This window comes from Oncorhynchus keta, chromosome 12 (genome assembly GCF_023373465.1).
Source record: "Oncorhynchus keta strain PuntledgeMale-10-30-2019 chromosome 12, Oket_V2, whole genome shotgun sequence".
NCBI classification, from domain to species: domain Eukaryota; kingdom Metazoa; phylum Chordata; class Actinopteri; order Salmoniformes; family Salmonidae; genus Oncorhynchus; species Oncorhynchus keta.
In genome coordinates this window covers 21639475-21659726 of record NC_068432.1, presented here as the reverse complement: position 1 = coordinate 21659726, position 20252 = coordinate 21639475, and the positions used below count along the sequence as shown (strand labels likewise).

Sequence of the window (20252 nt, the reverse complement as noted above, 5' to 3'; positions counted from 1 at the left end):
GCCCGAACCATGAAAAACTTCCCCAGACCATTATTTCTCATCCACCAAACTTTACAGTTGGCACTAAACATTGGGGCAGGTAGCGTTCTCCTGGCATCCGCCAAACCCACATTAGTCCGTCAGACTGCCAGATGGTGAAGTGTGATTCATCACTCCAGAGAACGTATTTCCACTGCTGCAGAGTCCAATGGTGGCAAGCTTTACACCACAGCTTTACACCACAGCTTTACACCACTTTACACCAAACCCATTTCATGAAGCTCCCGACGAACAGTTATTGTGCTGACATTGCTTCCAGAGGCATTTTGGAACCTGGTGGTGAGTCTTGGGACTGAGGAGAAATTATTTTTTTACACACTGCGTGCTTCAGTACTCGGCAGCCCCATTCTGTGAGCTTGTGTGGCCTACCACTTCGTGGATGAGCTGTTGTTGCTCCTAGATGTTTCCACTTCACAATAACAGCATTTACAGTTGACCAGGGTAGAAATTTGACTGACTTGTTGGAAAGGTTGCAGACTGACAGTACCACATTGAACGTCACTGAGCTCTTCAGTAAGGCCATTCTACTGCCAATGTTTGACAATGGAGATTGCATGGCTGTGTGTTCCATTTTCCATTTTGTCTTTGCATTTGCACTAATGCAGGATGTGAATAGGTCTGATCTCATTCTTTCAACACCAGTGAGTATATCTCCATCAAACAATACTGGGTTAGTGATAATATACTGTACACATAATATACTGTCATTTGTCATTCTTGTACATCTATTTGCCAGGTATAAACAATGTACTCAGCGTGTTATTTGCATCCTGTCCACTTCCCATTGTGATAAAACATTGTTAGCCACACATAGTGTCAATATGTTCTCTGCCAACTACTATTTGAATAGCAAATGTTACTTTGCATGGCATCCAGTTCCTCCTCGTGCCCCTTATAGAGTTGGTTTCCCATCCAACCAAGATGGGAAACTTTACATCATAGGCAGCAGGCATATTCTGCATGTCAGTTTGTTTGTTGTCATACTGTAGCTACCCTTGACCAATGTCAGATTGGGTGAGGATGTTTGGATAGTTGGTGTCCTTTATTTGCACTGGTGAAAGTTAAAGCAGGATAATGGTCAGCTGTGCAAAGCCTTGTTTTGAATCTGGGTTCTGTTGATTTTTTTTTTAAGGTGCACACCATTACCATAAGGCAACAAGTTAACCCCTAGCTTTTTAACTGGCACTTAGTTGAAACGAAGATGAGGAACTGACTTAATTTTCTCTCCTTATGTTCTTTGTCTGCGGGACAGACGTTAACAATTTCCTCATTGCTGCCCTGAGTCCATGTATGCTAGCTAAGCTATATATCACTACACTAAAACCCTCCCTCCCCATTCCCTTCCTCTGCCTTCCTCTACCACTAAAGACAAAGGGCCTCAACCCTCCTGCCTCAGTGTGTACTGTAGGCTCCAGTTTACACACACACAGTCAGCCCTGTGACCTTTCCCTGGACGGCATGTTGACAAGCCAGCTTTTCTAATAAGGAGGGAGCAGCAGGGCCTCCCACCTGGACCAGCCATTCTGCCTGCTCGCTGTGTGTGAATGCTGCAGCGTGTGACGTGGGTCTCACAGACGTTAGGACAGCGGGGCATTCTCATGGCATTGACATGATTCTTTTCCTGAAGCCACTCCAGGACGCCTGCAGTCCATAGGCCTGTGGGAGGGAAGGTGGTGGGAGGGAAGGGAATAGTGGAGCCTTAGGCTGGGCAGTCTCCCTTGAGGAAAACAGAAACGGTTCACTCTCTCTCCAGTAACCTTTGTGGAGTTGAGCAAAGTTGTATTTTTATGTCGTACTGTTTTCTATCATCTATTGGAAGATTGGCATCTGGATTTTGTAGTCCCCCTGGCTCTTTCAGACCCCATGACCTTGGTGTGGGTCAGGGTCTCACCAGGTCACCATTCAAGGTCAATGTTTGTGTCAAGACCTTAAAGAAATTCAAAAGCTGTAGGCTATTTGTTAGCATTGTGGTTGGGTATTACTAACCCTATCTCATAGACAGTAATAAAGTAAGTATGCTTTTTCTATGTCAACAATGGAGCACTGTCTTCTTGAAACACACTCCAGGACATCCATTATTTTAATCACCCTGACCCTCCTCTTTATCTTGGCCAATGTACAACAGCACTTTTGTTCTGAGTGTTTTTAAGAGAGCTGTATGTATTTTATGGATCGCTCAAGTCTGTCTATTTACTGTATGTATCAGGTATTATTTAGTGTTTCCCCATGTGTTAAATGTTCCCTTTATTTGATTAATCAACCACTGTTCTTTTGCAGGAGGTGGTGGAAACAGAAAAGGAAAGAGCAAGAAATGGAAACAGATGCTTCAGTTCCCCCACATCAGCCTGTGTGAGGAGCTCCGGCAAACTACAGGTACGCTACCTCTCCTCTGCCCGCTAGCTCACCGAATGCTCATGACTAGATATACTATATGTCCAAAAGTATGTGGACACTTGCTTGTCGAACATCTCATTCCAAAATCACGGGCATTATTATGGAGTTGGTCCCCCTTTGCTTCTATAACAACCTCCACTCTTCTGGGAAGGCTTTCCACTAGATGTTGGAACATTGCTGCGAGGACTTGCTTTCGTTCAGCCGCAAGATCATTCCGAAGTTGGAAGCACAGAATGGTCTAGAGTGTCATTGTAGGCTGTAGCGTTAACATTTCCCTTCACTAAAGCTAAAGGGCCTAGCCCGAATCATGAAAAACTTCCCCAGACCATTATTTCTCCTGCACCAAACTTTACAGTTGGCACTAAACATTGGGCAGGAAGCTTTCTCCTGGCATCCGCCAAACCCACATTAGTCCGTCAGACTGCCAGATGGTGAAGTGTGATTCATCACTCCAGAGAACGTGTTTCCACTGCTGCAGAGTCCAATGGCAGGGAGCTTTAAACCACTCCAGCCAACGCTTGGCATTGCGCATGGTGATCTTAGGTTTGTGTGCGGCTGCTCGGCCATGGAAACCCATTGCATGAAGCTCCCAACGAACAGGTCTTTTGCTGACATTGCTTCCAGAGGCATTTTGGAAAGGTTGCAGACTGACAGTACCACGTTGAACGTCACTGAGCTCTTCAGTAAGGCCGTTCTACTGCCAATGTTTGACAATGGAGATTGCATGGCTGTGTGTTCCATTTTTTTTTTTACACCGGTCATCAACGGGTGTGGCTGAAATAGCCAAATCCACTATTTGAAGGGGTGTCCACATACCTTTGTAGTGTACCATAGTGTACCATGGTACTAAAAGTCTGAACAAAAACACAAGATTGGAGAACCTGCAATCCACACTCGAGGTGAAAATTCACACAAAACAATAACTAGGCACTGAGATTCTTTATAAAATGCAATTCAATGTGACGTTCACTGTGGTGTGGTCTGACAGAAGTCAAGGTGGGGTTGGTGGTGACAGACTGTTATGAAGTAGTCTGATGGCAGTTGACCATACTGTCCTTTCAATGGTGGAGCAAATCCCCACCCCATCCTCTCAAGACAAGAAGCATATATAATTTAGTACAGTTGGAATGCAGGTCTGTATAATATGTATAAGTTTTCTCATTGTCTAATCAGGAGTCATTATTCTATCATCCCATTATTTCCTTAGGAAGTACATCAGTTATTGTCAATTTTGTGCACAAAGCAACATGTATTGGCTTTGTGTTTTTTGGCAGTTGTGGCTGGTGCTGCTGGTGGTAGTCAGGAGTTGTTGAACATGGAGTCACACCAATGCAGATCAGCTCACTGCATGGTCTTTTGTAATCATGGGGCTTGCATTGCATCCTGTGGAACACGTGAATGATGAAGATAGGCTGCTGTGGTAACTTCTGTTTTTCTCAACCTTTCCCGATGATTTAGAGGCATTGTCGGCTGTTCCTCTACAGCTGCACAGAGAGGGTTTATAAATCCCTCTCATCCATCACTCTCTCAGATGGATGAGTTTGGGATTAGGGCTGTGATGGTCATGGAATTTTGGATGACAGTTATTGGCCAGCCAAATGATCATTTAAGACGCACATGTTGTCCTCTCCTCTGCTCCTGACTTCATGTGCTGCCATAGAAATAGAATGAATAGAACGGGCATCCCCGTTCAAGTCAATGAGGGCATAATGGGTGGACTGTACCCATTGGAGCAAAGCAGGAAGTAAAAGCAGGAAATGTACCCATCAATATGTGCTGTAATTTGTTGATTCAACTCAACTGACATTACAAAAATATATTCCATTGCATGAGCCACATCAGTTAAAGCTTTTGCTTTTGGTTTTGTACAAAGCTTCAAACAGCTGAAAATACAATATTTTTGGTTATGGAAAATGTATTTCACAGCGGTTTAGATGGTACAATGATTCTCTACACTATACTTGCTTGTTTTGTCACATAAACTAAAATTAAGCAAACTATTATAATTTTAGCAACCAGGAAATAGTTCATCTTTAAAATAATTTGAATGAACATTCTATATTACCATGAAAATGATTGCGTCACAATACCAGTAAGCCATTGCGACGGTACCCATGAGTATACCAGTCAAATTGTCTGGGTTAGAGGTCCGTTCTATTCATTCTGTGACTCAACCACATGAATGCCCTGCCATCCTGTCTTCAGTCAGCTGTTCGTGACAGTTATTTTATTTTCATGACCGTCATCATCCATAACCAACTGTTACATGGTAACTGTACCAGCCCTATTTGGGATGTTTATGAAATGAATCCTGTTTACGCTGTAAATGCTGAGTGCATGTTATCATTGACTTCAGCCATGAAGCAGAGGCAGACATACTGTATTCGTGCTTCAATTGTACCACAGAGGAAACTGCGGCCTGGGCAGAAAGAGGAAGCTGACTCGCATGTATACTTGAATTCACTCTGTCGTTTTAAAAAGAACATGGTGACACAAATGTTTATAGATCAATGGTTTGGAACACAAAGTAGGCACAGAACACACACACAGTTTTACTGTGAGATTTCACTCATGATTATTGAAGTTTCGTACAATAAGTAGACGTTAGAACGGTCAAAATAGGTTTGTTGCATATTTGAGTGTATGTTCTGCAGCAGTTTGAAGAGATTGCATTAGTTTAATACAAAACACAATCTAAACTAAGGAAACAAAGGTGGGTTGTTCCTCTAAAATGAGTGCCTCAATTAGAAGTTGTGCACCAATATTGAATTTGAAAAGCCAGTTATATTCAATGAAGTTCCCTTTATTATAAACCACGTAAATGCAGCCCAATTCTGATCTTTTGCCCCATTAGTGGCAAAACATCTGATCTGATTGGCAAAATACCAATTAGAGACAAAATATCAGAATTGGGTTGCCTGTAGAGGTGTGAACATTTACATGTTAAAAAAATATTTAAACGAAATTGGGATCCTGAAAGCTGCAATATGGAACTTTTTGGATGACCCAACCAAATGATTATAGAAATGTAAGTTATAGATCTATCATTCTAATTGAAAACAAGTCTAAGAAACGGTAGATCTGTTCTATGTGCGCTATTTATATGCTTCAAACAGCTGAAAATACAATACTTTTGATTCTGGAAAATATATCACAGCGGTTTAGATGGTACAATGATTTTCTACACTATACCTGCTTGTTTTGTCACAAACTGGCGAACTAGTGGTTTTTAGACTGTTATTCATCTTATTGCTTGCTAGCTACTCTGTGACAAGAACATGTGGTAGGTAGCTAACTAGCTTGTTGTGAATGGTTTACAAACCAATTAGTGAATGTGTTAGAAAGCTAAACAGCTACCTAGCTAGACAGGTGACTGCTGTGCATGTTATCCTGTTATCCTTTGAGGGATTTTAAAACAGTTCTTACCCTATGATTTTGAACATTCAAAGCAACTGGAAATATTCCATGGCAGGCATTGTCACCATAGCTTGCTAAATAACTTCTGAGTGATAGAAAGCACAAGCGCCACCACCAATCATCATACACCAGGGTTCCCCAACTGGGATGCTGGCCTAGGCAGAGTTCCTCTCTGTCCAGTGTCTGTGTTCTTTTGCCCATCTTAATCTTTTCTTTTTTATTGGCCAGTCTGAGATATGACGTTTTCTTTGCAACTCTGCCAAGAAGGCCAGCATCCCAGAGTCGCCTCTTCACTGTTGATGTTGAGACTGGTGTTTTGCGGATACTATTCAATGAAGCTGCCAGTTGAGGACTTGTGAGGCGTCTACCAACGTGAGAAATACTGTACTTTATTAATGTTACAATGGAACTAACCAAAATCATACAAATATTTAATACAAAATACATTACACCAAAATCAAGGTTTCATCATTATTGGCACTCCTCATTTAGTACTTTGTGCAAACACCTCTGGCAATAATATCAGCATGGAGGCTTTTCCTGTAATGTTTGACAGGTTTAAGGAACAAATTTGGAGGGATTTTGGACCATTCCTCTATGCAGATCCTTTCAAGATCCTTCACATTCTTGGGTTTGTGCTTATCAACTGCCCTCTTCAACTCGGGCCACAGGTTTTTGATTGGATTGAGGTCCGGCTACTGAGATTGCCATGGCAGACTTTGTTGTCACAGAACCATTTCTGTGGAAAGTCCACCTACGGCCAAGTCCCAGACTTCTGGCGGAGGCAACCAGATTGTCAGCCAAAATTGCCTGATACTTGGTGGAATTCATTATGTCATCAATCTTAACTAGTGCCCCTGGACCTCTGGAATTAAAACAGCCCCAAAACATCCCTGACCCCCCTCCATATTTAACAGTGGGTATGAGGTGCCTCTCCTTGTATGCATCTCTGTTTCGACGCCAAACATGCCGATGCTGTATCTGACCAAAATGTTGGTCTCATCTGACCAGAGCACCTTCTTCTCTCACCATCCTCCTCCCTATCCTGGGGGACAAAATGCATTTGCGTCCTCTACCCATGAGGATTTCAACTGTTCCATATCTTTTGAATTTTTAAATAATTTCCCTGACAGTGCTCAGTGGTATATTCAATTGCTTGTGGATCTTCTTGTTGTTATTACCAGATTTATGAAGGTCTACGACCATCTGTCTCTTTTGAAACACCAGTTCTTTAGTTTTCTTCATGGTGTTGGATGACAAAGGGATATTGCATGCGTGTTACCGCATGTTTATACCCTATTGAAACATGAAGTGATATAATGGCTCAATATAGTTCCTTAAGACTTAAATAAACTTAAATAAGGGGAATTTAATTCCTTGTTTATAATCGTTTAGGGTGCCATTCATTGTGAAACCTTGATTTGGAGGACATTGATTTTGAATTAAATCAAGAAATGATTTTGGTGGGTTCCATTGAAACATTAATAAAGTACAGTATTTCTCACATGTTGGTATTTTGAGTTTCTCTTTAATAATATTGTTTATATTTTTTAATGTATTGTTTTATTGTGCGTAGCCAGTCAGTGGTGCCAGTAATTTTGGAGCCCACTGTGTGTATAACACATGGACTCATGTCATAACCAAAAAAGTGTTAAACAAATCAAAATAGATTTGATATTTTATATTTTTCAAAGTAGCTACCCTTTTCCTTGATGATAGCTTTGCACAATCTTGGCATTCTCTCAACCAGCTTCACCTGGAATGATTTTCCAACAGTCTTGAAGGAGTTCCCACATATGCTGAGCACTTGTTGGCTGCTTTTCCTTCACTCTGCGGTCCAACTCGTCCCAAAACATCTCAATTGGGTTGAGGTTGGGTGATTATGGAGGCCATGTCATCTGATGCAGCACTCCATTACTCTCTTTCTTGGTCTAATAGCACTTACACAGCATGGAGGTGTGTTGGGTCATAGTATAATTTATTTTTCAACAGGACAAAGTGCAAACAAGATGGGATGGCATGCTGGTTAAGTGTGCCTTGAATTCTAAATAAATCACAGTGTCACCAGCAAAGCAACTCCACACCATCACACCTCCTCCATGCTTCATGGTGGGAACCACACATGCAGAGATCATCTGTTCATCTACTCTGCATCTCACAAAGACACAGCGGTTGGAACCAAACATTTGGACTCATCAGACCAAAAGACAGATTTCCACCGGTCTAATATCCATTGCGTGTGTTTCTTTGCCCAAGCAAGTCTCTTCTTATTGGTGTCCTTTAGTAGTGGTTTCTTTGCAGCAATTCAACCATGAAGGCCTGATTCACACAGTCTCCTCTGAAAGTTGATGTTCCAGGTGTGTCTGTTACTTGAGCTCTGTGAAGCCTTTATTTGGGCAGCCATTTCTGAGGCTGGTAACTCTCTAATGAACCTATCCTCTGCAGCAGAGGTAACTCTGGGTCTTCCTTTCCTGTGGTGGTCCTCATAAGAGCCAGGTTCAACATAATGCTTGATGGGTTTTGCGACTGCACATGAACAAACTTTCAAAGTTCTTTAAATGTACCGTATTGACTGACCATCATGTCTTAAAGTAATGATGGACTGTTTCGCTTTGCTTGTTTGAGCTGTCCTTGCCATAATATGGACTTAGCCCAATTTGGTAAAATACCTTCTTCTGTGTACCACCGCTCCCTTGTCAAAACACAACTGATTGTCTCAAATACAATTTGTGAAATGTATTCCCTTAACTTTTAACAAGGCACACCTGTTAATTGAAATGCATTCCAGGTGACTACCTCATGAAGCTGGTTGAGAGAATTCCAAGTGTGTGCAAAGCTGTCATCAAGACAAAGGGTGGCTACTTTGAAGTATCTCATATAAAATATAATTTTATTTGTTTAACACGGTTTTGGTTACTACATGATTCCATATGTTTTATTTAATAGTTTTGATGTTTTCACTATTATTCTACAATTTAGAAAAACCCCTGAATGAGTAGGTGTGTCCACCTTTTTCCTCCAAACATAATGATGGTCATTATGGCCAAACAGTTCTATTCTTGTTTCATCAGACCAGAGGACATTTCTCCAAAAAGTATGATCTTTGTCCCCATGTGCAGTTGCAAACCATAGTCTGGCTTTTTTATGGCGGTTTTGGAGCAGTGGCTTCTTCCTTGCTGAGCGGCCTTTATATGCCATTTAGCAGACGCTTTTATCCAAAGCGACTTACAGTCATGTGTGCATACATTCTACGTATGGGTGGTCCCGGGAATCGAACCCACTACCCTGGCGTTACAAGCGCCATGCTCTACCAACTGAGCTACAGAAGGACCATAGAGGTCAGGTTATGGACTCGTAGGACTCGTTTTACTGTGGATATGGATACTTTTGTACCTGTTTCCTCCAGTATCTTCATAAGGTGTGTGGTCCTTCTGTAGCACAGTTGGTAGAGCATGGCGCTTGTAACGCCAGGGTAGTGGGTTCGATTCCCGGGACCACCCATACGTAGAATGTATGCACACATGACTGTAAGTCGCTTTGGATAAAAGCGTCTGCTAAATGGCATATATTATTATTATTATTTATTATATTAAGGTCCTTTGCTGTTGTTCTGGGATTGATTTGCACTAAAGTACGTTAATCTCTAGGAGACGGAACGCGTCTCCTTCCTGAGCGGTATGGTGGCTGCGTGGTCCCATGGTGTTTATACTTGCGTACTATTGTTTGTACAAATGAACATGGTACCTTCAGGCATTTGGAAATTTCTTCCAAGGATGAACCAGACTTGTGGAGGACTACAATTGTCTTTCTGAGGTCTTGGCTGATTTCTTTTGATATTCAACATGATGTCAAGCAGAGAGGTACTGAGTTTGAAGATAAACCTTGAAATACATTCACAGGTACACCTCCAATTGACTCAAATTGTGTCAATTAGCCCATCAGAAGCTTCTCAAGCCATGACATCATTTTCTGGAATTTTCCAAGCTGTTTAAAGGCACAGTCAACTTTGTATGTAAACTTCTGACCCACTGGAATTGTGATGGAGTGAGTAATAAGTGAAATAATCTGTCTGTAAACAATTGTTGGAAAAATTGTGTCATGCACAAAGTAGATGTCTTAACCGACTTGACAAAACTATAGTTTAAACAAGAAATGTGTTGAGTGGTTGAAAAATGAGTTTTAATGACTCCAACCTAAGTGTATGTGAACTTCCGACTTCAAGTGTGTGTGTGTGTGTGTGTGTGTGTGTGTGTGTGTGTGTGTGTGTGTGTGTGTGTGTGTGTGTGTGTAAGTTGGTCTTTGATCTTCCACTATATATATATGTTTGATACAATGCCTATTTTGCAGGTTTTCCTACTTACAAAGCATGTAGAGGTCTGTAATTTTTTATCATAGGTACACTTCAACTGTGAGAGACAGAATCTAAAACAAAAATCCAGAAAATCACATTGTATGATTTTTAAGTAATTCATTTGCATTTTATTGCATGACATAAGTATTTGATCACCTACCAACCAGTAAGAATTCCGGCTCTCACAGACCTATTAGTTTTTCTTTAAGAAGCCCTCCTGTTCTCCACTGTATTAACTGCACCTGTTTGAACTCGTTACCTGTATAAAAGACACCTGTCCACACACTCAATCAAACAGACTCCAACCTCTCCACAATGGCCAAGACAAGAGAGCTGTGTAAGGACATCAGGGATAGAATTGTAGACCTGCACAAGGCTGGGATGGGCTACAGGACAATAGGCAAGCAGCTTGGTGAGAAGGCAACAACTGTTGGCGCAATTATTAGAAAATGGAGGAAGTTCAAGGTGACGGTCAATCACCCTCAGTCTGGGGCTCCATGCAAGATCTCACCTTGCTCTGCATCAATGATCATGAGGAAGGTGAGGGATCAGCCCAGAACTACACGGCAGGACCTGGTCAATGACCTGAAGAGAGCTGGGACCACAGTCTCAAAGAAAACCATTAGTAACATACTACGCCATCATGGATTAAAATCCTGCAGCGCACGCATGTCCAGGCCCGTCTGAAGTTTGCCAATGATCATCTGGATGATCCAGTTTAGGAATGAGAGAAGGTCATGTGGTCTGATGAGACAAAAATAGAGCTTTTTGGTCTAAACTCCACTCGCCATGTTTGGAGGAAGAAGGATGAGTGCAACCCCAAGAACACCATCCCAACCGTGAAGCATGGAGGTGGAAACATCATTCTTTGGGGATGCTTTTCTGCAAAGGGGACAGGACGACTGCACCGTATTGAGGGGAGGATGGGTGGGGCCATGTATTGCGAGATCTTGGCCCACAACCTCCTTCCCTCAGCAAGAGCATTGAAGATGGGTCGTGGCTGGGTCTTCCAGCATGACAACGACCCTAAACACACAGCCAGGGCAACTAAGGAGTGGCTCCGTAAGAAGCATCTCAAGGTCCTGGAGTGGCCTAGCCAGTCTCCAGACCTGAACCCAATAGAAAATCTTTGGAGGGAGCTGAAAGTCCGTATTGCCCAGCGACAGCCCCGAAACCTGAAGGATCTGGAGAAGGTCTGTATGGAGGAGTGGGCCAAAATCCCTGCTGCAGTGTGTGCAAACCTGGTCAAGAACTACAGGAAACGTATGATCTCTGTAATTGCAAACAAAGGTTTCTGTACCAAATATTAAGTTCTGCTTTTCTGATGTGTCAAATACTTGTGTCATGCAATAAAATGCAAATTAATTACTTAAAAATCATACAATGTGATTTTCTGGATTTTTGTTTTAGATTCCGTCTCACAGTTGAAGTGTACCTATGATAAAAATTACATACCTCTACATGCTTTGTAAGTAGGACAACCTGCAACATCTGCAGTGTATCAAATACTTGTTCTCCCCACTGTATATAGTGGAAGATCAAAGCCCAACTTTTAGGATGAGATGGCTGTTTTCAAGGGTGTCAGTACAGTCGATGGCCTACACCCAGTTTGGAGCAGTTTGTTACAACACCACGTTGACACCATTTACTCATTGCAAAATCTCACTACGCTTCCTGTCCATGAAAGTGTCATGAAACTAGGGGCAAACAATTGTATTGTGGTTCCTGTTCCTAGTTCTTACCCATCTTGTCTGTAAGGGCAGCACAATTTTATGGATTTGAGTCAGGTTTCATTCAGTAGGTTGTTGGGGGTAGTGGGTGGTGGACAAAGAACGAAACAGTCCCTTATTAAGGTTAAATGGAATCATATGATTGCCTAATTGTCATGATTTATCTCCATAATACATTGTTGAGATGCATCCACTGGGCTGAGGCTCCATCTGGCCAAGGGCCTTCTGGGTTATGACTCCAGCTCCCATGGTGGCCTTCCATACATACAATAGACACATTGATTGTTCCCTGATCATTCAAATGTTTTATTTTCCCTTGAGGTTATGAACAAATGCATTTTTCTTTACTGTGCTTTCTGAATGAAGCTACAACAGCTAGCTCTATAGACTAGGCTGCTTGGCCTACATCTCAGCATTGTCAGACAGTGTTGTCGTGCTGAAACATGGGAATGGTAGTGGTAGAAACATGCGGGTGAAGTAGTCTTGAGTCTAGTGGTGCATTGTTCACTTAGACTCCAGTGGAGCACCAAGAGCCTAACGGTACAGTGCTTTCCACTTCAACTGAGGCTCAACTTGCTTCAATCAGGAAGTGAAAACAGCACTTCGTGCAAGTGGTGCATTTAGGGGCGGGGGAAACAAGGACAGGCTTAAACGGTTCTGAATTGTTGGTTTGTTCATTCACTTAATGTCGATCATAGTCATGGGTCCTCAGACAGTCAATGGCATTCTGTACGCTCTCACAATTCTTGAAAATGTCCCTTTATGAAGTTATGAACGATAATGGTTGTCAAGAGCCAAACAATGTAAACATTGTGAGCAGGAATAAGCTGTTAAGATGAGCTTAGAAGATAACAGGACTGCCCTAAGGTCTTTGGTTTATTTAAAAACGCACCCCAATGGCTAGGCCTATTCCTAGATGTTATTTTCCTTCTAATACGCACATATACATACATACACAGACACACACACGCTCAGTAAAGTCTTCTTAATCATCATGTTTTTAAAAAAAAATTCAAAGGACATCGGCACAGTGTTATGACCTGGTGAATTGCAAATATAAATTTGACTAGCTTTTCATCAACGCTGAAACCGACTCCTAAGGCTTCGGAGCGTTCCTTTAAGTGTTATTTTCTAAAGCTCCGCTTGAGATCCACTTTGTCGTATTCATGTTGCCCCAAACTAAAACGACCCACGTAGTGGAAGGTCAATGCAGACGACGCAATCTTCTTTTTGTCCTCCAGGAAAAAGCCATGGCACAACACAAAGCTTGACAGTGTTGCGAAGAGGTCTTGTTTGTGTCATATTCTCACCATAATGTTCATGCTTTAAGCTACAAACTCAGACCAGGCTGTCACAGAGAGGCTGTTGTTGGAAAGACATCTGGAAGTTAAACAATTAACTGATGATGACCCGGGAGCCAGTGCTATATGCTCCTTCAGGGAGGTGACCAAGAACCCGATGGTCACTATGACCGAGCTCTAGAGTTCCTCTGTGGAGATGGTTTTCCTTCTGGAAGGTTCTCCCATCTCCACCAATCAGGCCTTGATGGTAGGGTGGCCAGACGGAAGACACTCCTTTGTAAAAGGCACATGACAGCCCACAGATTCTCTGGTCTGATGAAACCAAGATGTAACTATTTGGTTTAAATGCCAATTGTCACATCTGGAGGAAACGTAGCACCATCCCTACGGTGAAGCATGGTGGTGGCAGCATCATGCTGTGGGGATGTTTTTCAGTTGCAGGGACTGGGAGACTAGTCAGGATCGAGGCAAAGATGAACAGAGTCTGTAAGGGCAGCACAGAGTTCCTTGATGAAATGTCCTTGAGTGGCCAGACAGAATCCATACTTGAACCCGATCGAACATCTCTGGAGATACCTGAAAATATCTGTGCAGCAACGCTCCCCATCCAACCTGACAGAGCTTGAGAGGTTCTGCAGAGAAGAATGGGAGAAACTCTTCAAATACAGGTGTGCCAAGCTTGTGGCGTCATACCCAAGAAGACTCAATGCTGCAATCGCTGCCAAAGGTGTCTGAATACATTTGTAAATGTAAATTAAAATCATTTGGAAAAAAACTATTTTTTGCTTTGTGATTATGGTGTTTTGTGCTTAGATTGATGAGGGAAAAATTATTGAATCAATTTTAGAGTAAGGCTGTAATGTAACAAAATGTGGAAAAAGTCAATGGGTCTGAATACTTTCAGAAGGCACATTACAACAGGGGGCATCATTACAGGCCTGAGCGGCTGACATTTGGATATCTCTCATTGTTTACTGCTTGTTACCTTCACCAGATGCTGTCTGATACACAGCGACAGAGAAAGACAACCTCCCACTGAGATTGTGCAGGATAAAAACAGGTCGTTGTCTGAGCACCAACTCAAAGCTTTTCTTCTGCCTGCAGTTTGCAAAGAGAGTCTAGAGAGAGGGGGAGTGCGTGGGGTTCAGGAAACCCTCAACTTCCGTGTTTACCGCCGAGGCCTGACAGAGAAATTGTCTGCTACCCTCTGTTAAAGTGGGGCAGGAGAAAACCTATGTACACCCCCAGTTTCCTTCCAGTCTCCCAGGGAGCTAACGCCACTGTGCCACCCAACGGGGCAAAGGATGACTGGACTGTCACTGACTGAATGACTTTTCTCATCTCCTGAATGACCTGGTTATTTAGAAAGGCCCAGGCCGCCCCTCTTCCTCTCCCCCACTGCCCTCCTTCTCCCAGGCTTCAGCCCTAATGAGGGACCCTCTGGTCTTCATGCTCGGCCTGGAGTGGCTGTCCAATCGTCCGGTGGTCAATAAAGCTTTGTGCACTCTGTTAGCTAATGAGCACTGGCTTCGGGTTTAACATATAGCGCCTGTGCTCACTGCCTCCCTCCTCTCTCCATACATTTTGTTACTGTTATCTGAGAATTGCCCCCATTGACAGTCAGAGCAGCGACGAGAGAGAGAGGAGATTGAACAGGGCAGGGTGCAGTATCAGGCTATCAGCCCCAATGCAATATGGCACAGATTTGCTGAATGCAAATAGCTTACAGTTTTCCTAGTTTTAATGCCTGTGATCTTGTGGGATTAATTTCACAATTGGAACATCACTACACATTGTTTAAGAGCCCATGGAATCAAGTGTATATGTTGATGTATTAAATTACACCAAATACAGTGATACATTTTTTTGGGGCTGACTTAAATTCACCTCTCGATCTTCTGACTCACATTTTGGTTGAATCAGGTGCTCTTGTAGCGGGGCCAAAACAATCCATCCATTGGATGCAACAATAGATGTGAAAAGGCCAGGGCTCAAAGGGGGGGGGAGCTGCATGATCTCTTCCGACTGTCTTCCTGTCAATAGAGCCTCTGTCAGGGACTAAATGAAATTGCATTGTAACTAATGCGATTATCTCCATGAAACGGCCATTAGTGGGTCAAATCTTGTTTGTCCTCCTCATCGTTTCATTGTACAACCCAATCAGAGACCACCTAGCATAGGCCACTGGCAGAGCACATAGGGCCCTATAGATACACAACAGACCCACAACAACCGACAGCTCATGAAAATCTATCAAAATGATTTATTGGAAAGAAATGGGTAGTACTACTATTTATAGTGTCATTAAAGGGCAAATCTGCAATTTTATGATAGACAAATAAGACATACACATAAGACAAGCATGTTGCTAAATTATGCTACAACCTGTAACTGGAAATCTCTACACTATTATCGCATAACATGCGCATAACACTTCTAGCAACTAATTTAGTTAAAGCCAGTGGTGATTTTAGCAGTACATCTTGGTGGGGCAAACCCCCAAACATGTTTTAGATGCATGCCACAAAGCCACTACACAACACTAAACAATGCATTAATTGCGCTATAATGGTGACAATCGGTGCCCACAAACTGTTAGGGCCTACAGAGCTTTCTTTTCAGCACCACGGAGTGAATCCTTACAACTGCTACACCTGGCTATCAGTAGAGCCTTGTCTGGCAGTAAAACTGTTCATTCTGGCTCATTTACTGCCTAAAAAAACAAACATGTGGTTTCCACTGACAATTGAGATGTACAAACTATGGCATAAGAGGCAATCCGTAATTTAGATTAAGACAGTAATGAGCGAGCTAAGACAGACGTAGTCAATATAACTATTCTAATCAAATTTTAGTCACATGCGCCGAATACAACCGGTGTAGACCTTACAGTGAAATGCTTACTTACGAGCCCTTAACCAACAATGCAATTTAAAAAAATACGGATAAGAATAAAAAGTAGAATCAAGTAATTAAAGAGCAGCAGTAAAATAACAATAGCGAGACTATATACAGGGGGGTACTGGTACATAGTCAATGTGCAGGGGCACCGGTTAGTTGAGGTAATATGTATATGTTGGTAGAGCTATTAAAGTGACTATGCATAGATGATAACAACAGAGAGTAGCAGCGGTATTTGTTCAGCACTTTTGAAATGTACAGCGACTGAATTCAGAACATGGGCCTTTCTTACAGTATTCTCCCTGTACACCAAGTCAGAACAGTAGGATAAATAAAGGGGGCATATAAGCAAACAATGAAAGCTCATGCAATATGTGAATGTTTATTATTTTAAGCTTGGAAAAATAGACCCTTAAACTCAGACTTGGACCACACACCCTCTTCACTGAATGGCAGGCTACTGATGGCTTTGCAATGCTTGCAGTTAGCCACTGATTCCTTCCTAACCACTCACTGTTGAATTTGCGATTTCCAACTTGTTGTGTAATGTTTATGTTCTATGGTCGTTCAGCACCGATACATTTTATCTATAATTTATTTTCATAATACAAGGATTTGCCAGTAGATTGTCGACTTGATTCATGATGATGACTGCTTGTCTAGCTTGCTAGCTAAGATTTAGAAAGTATGATGTTGACATTATCAGTCCAATTAAAGCTACGGTAGATATAGCGTGATTTGACGTCATTTTATCTGTGGCCAATGACCTTTAGCCTTATTGGATGGGCACTTCTAATGTAAATCCATGGCAGCCCCCAAGGGGCTTGACATTTTGAGCTCTCCCTGTAGTTTGTGGTGAGTAGTGTCCCATGACTGATAGAACACTGAGTCAATCACAGTGCAAACCTTATGTTATGCTGGCTGCCCCACCACCATACAAAGTACTGAGCTAGGCTGAAACACCTGCACTTTAGAGCTGCCTTACTCAAGAGAGCAAAAAGAGACCATGTTTGTATGTGGCATTATTAACTCAATTACATATATTTTTAACATTGCTTGCAAACTGATACGTGACACATATTAATGCCAAAATAACATGCAAAACAGGCAACACTAGTTTTTTTTACCTTCACATTTTTTTTTCTTTTTCTAGCTAAACAGGTGGGGCTCAAAACAGGTTTTGAATGATGGGTCGCCACCGGTTAAGGCACAGTAGAGCTTTTTTTTTTTTTTTAGTAGAGAGTAGGGCTGTGGCTGTTATGCAATGTTGTCAGCCTGTTTAATATCATGCAAAAGCTTACGGACTCATGCTAAATGTGTTTATGTTACCATCTCCAGGCCTCCATGCATACAAGCTGCTGATGTGCCTTTTGAACAAATACATTTTAAAAAGTAAAATAAATCAGTACTATAAGCTCTAGGCTTGTTTATTTAGCTGACAAGATCGGTTTATAAGTCACATGCCATTATGTTATAGGATTTTATAGAATATAATTGAACTTAGCTGAATAAAATGGAAAGGATATTTTTCCCATTACAGAGCAAGTGCGCATGTGAAGTGGTTATGTTGAGCGTAAAAGTGATCATTCGAAACACTAGATTTGCTACATTTTGAGGTATTTGGCAACTTTAGTTGTGAACTATACCAACCTTTGAATGTCTTAGAAATCAACACATATATGGGCATGGTGTGATTATAGGCTATTGAGAAAGTAGCAAAAAAGCTTGCGATCTGTTCCTTGCACCAGGCTGCACAGCTGTTCTTTCATCATGTGATCATATTTTCATCCATCAGACAACATTTCAATTGAATCTTGTCTTTCGATTTAGAATGGCCCAATGGAATGGCCAAATTAGAATGATCAAATGGGCAGGGGGAAAAAGACATGTAATCTATATGCCCTCGAATAGCGAATGGAGGCCGCGTGCTTTCACGCTACTTCGGTTCTATAGCAGAGCATGTGCTTAATGAGTAGCTGAGAAATACATGTAAGAAAACTTACTTCACTCCACGCATCAACATCTGTTTGAGGCGCATGTTCTCTCTGCCTGACCGGTGATACAAAAATTCCCTATTACTAGGCTATTCAAAATCAAATCCAAATTCACTAATTGTAAGCCTGCGCTGCACAATCAGTGAACCAACAGCATCGCCTAGGGCTGGCTATACGTTCTCTACCAGACTCATGGGTATACATTTTGGGGCATAGCATAAGGTAACCAGTCCATCCAGTATCCATAATAATACAGTCGACACTCAAAAGCTATACCAATTATGTACCAAACACTTCTTAAATCAGTTTTACATTTGATACTTTTTTTCTGCAATGCTTAAAATGCGGTAGGCTATATATTCTATAACAGCACAATCATCATTTTTTCTTGTTTTTATGTGTTTGTGGTTTTTCGATTACATATGCATTGATATCAGAGTAGTTAGAGGGACAACAGATGTCTGAGTACCAGCCCATTAGGACCTGATGGTAGTTAGACAGTTGGGTACTACCAAAGCATGTCCAGAGTGAGATTAAAATGAGATTCCGGTGTGGCCGTAATAAGGTCACCGCAACAGCCCTGGCAGATAGCATGTAAGGTACCATACCGCACATGCATAGGCCTAACACTTCCAAAATGATGTCTGCTCCAGAAAAATTTTAACACCTAGCTAATAGCTGTGTGTGCACTGTGCACATGCTTGTGCGTTGGTGTGTGTCTAAAGTTGCTCTCCGGTTACAGAGAGGAGCTTGCAGCAGCTCTCAAATGTATTTACTCAATAACGGCCACCTACACATGTCCTCCTTAGGCTCGGCTGGATCCTCACATTGTTTTGTTTGGGTCATACAGCCACCTGTGTCCTCTTGCATCTACCTGAGCCGCAGATGCAAATCGCAGTTTCCCTCTGTCAATTTGTTGTTCACCACACATACAGACAGACAGGGAAATGGGGCCTAATAACTTGGATACATAAATGTAAAATACCTCTTCATAGTTATTTACACATGTGGAGAGACGATGGACCGTTTCTGATTAATTAGTTGAAGATGAGATTGGGCTGTGTGTAGGGTACGTCTAGACCTCATTCATAACCCTTTCTCCGTCTACAAAGGGTGGTTAGGCAGAGGTGTGTGGGAATAGTTTGATACTGATAGTACTCACAGTACATTTGCTAATGTGCCCTGTGTCTATACAAGATGTTTAAGTGCACACGCCTTTGTGTAGGCATGAGCATGTGCGTTATGCACAGTACAGTATATATTGGTTTACTTCTAACATGTTTTTGTGCTTGAGTGTTTTAATTATACCCTGAGAGAGGCCCTCATTGACATCCCTGTCTTGTGTTCTTCCACAGAGAAATACTACAACAGCCTTTGTGAGCGGCAGCCAATCGGACGCATGCTCTTTCGCCAGTTCTGTGAAACCCGGGTTGAGCTGAGGCGCTGTGTCAAATTCCTGGACACTGTGGTAAGCAAGAAAGACAGATAGGCAGGATTAAAACACTTGTGTTTGTTTTTCCTCGAGATGCACATCTTCTGAAGGACTCTGAATGAGCTTGTCCAAATGTATCAAGTTCTCATGTGTTAGGGGGAAGGAGAGGAGAGGGGAAATCATTCATTTGAAGGCATTCAGTTGTACAACTGACTAGGTATCCACCTTCCCTTTCCCTCATGAAATATAGGATCTCTTGAGTTCTGGGAGCAAAGGGTTGCAATCTGTGTCAATTTTCCTCTACTCTACTTTTTCAGCGAATATGCCCCGCACTACGCTCTTGTAGAATAATGTTTAGGTTCTACCCACCCAGACCCGCGAGGGAAGGGGCAGTGTTAGGTGGAGGTGCAGGGGGGGCAGCAGGTTAGCTAGCCTACCAGTGTGTTGTTCAGAGCCCCTACCTGTTGACTCAATGATAAACCTGATCTTCCTCTCTCCACCCTGGCTTACCCCCATAGCATTGTGTGGCATTCTTCTAAAATATTGTTCTGGTACACACACACATACACACACACACACACACTCGCGCATGCATGCACGCTAGAGGTCTTCACGTGTCCAACAGGCCTAAAATTCTGAGATCTGACCCGGGACCAGTGCAGTCCTAAATTATGACTTTTGTCTTTGATTTGG

General features: G+C 42.3%; 1 protein-coding gene across 1 annotated transcript in view; it reads left to right on the top strand.

Annotated features, from left to right (window-relative positions):
• LOC118391130 (G protein-coupled receptor kinase 6-like) overlaps nt 1-20252 on the top strand; it is a 61490-nt gene that overhangs the window by 2283 nt on the left and 38955 nt on the right. Inside the window, exons 2-3 of the mRNA XM_035782181.2 lie at nt 2317-2412; nt 19483-19595. Of these exons, the coding sequence (XP_035638074.1) occupies nt 2317-2412; nt 19483-19595 (209 nt within the window). The remainder of the gene's footprint in view (nt 1-2316; nt 2413-19482; nt 19596-20252) is intronic.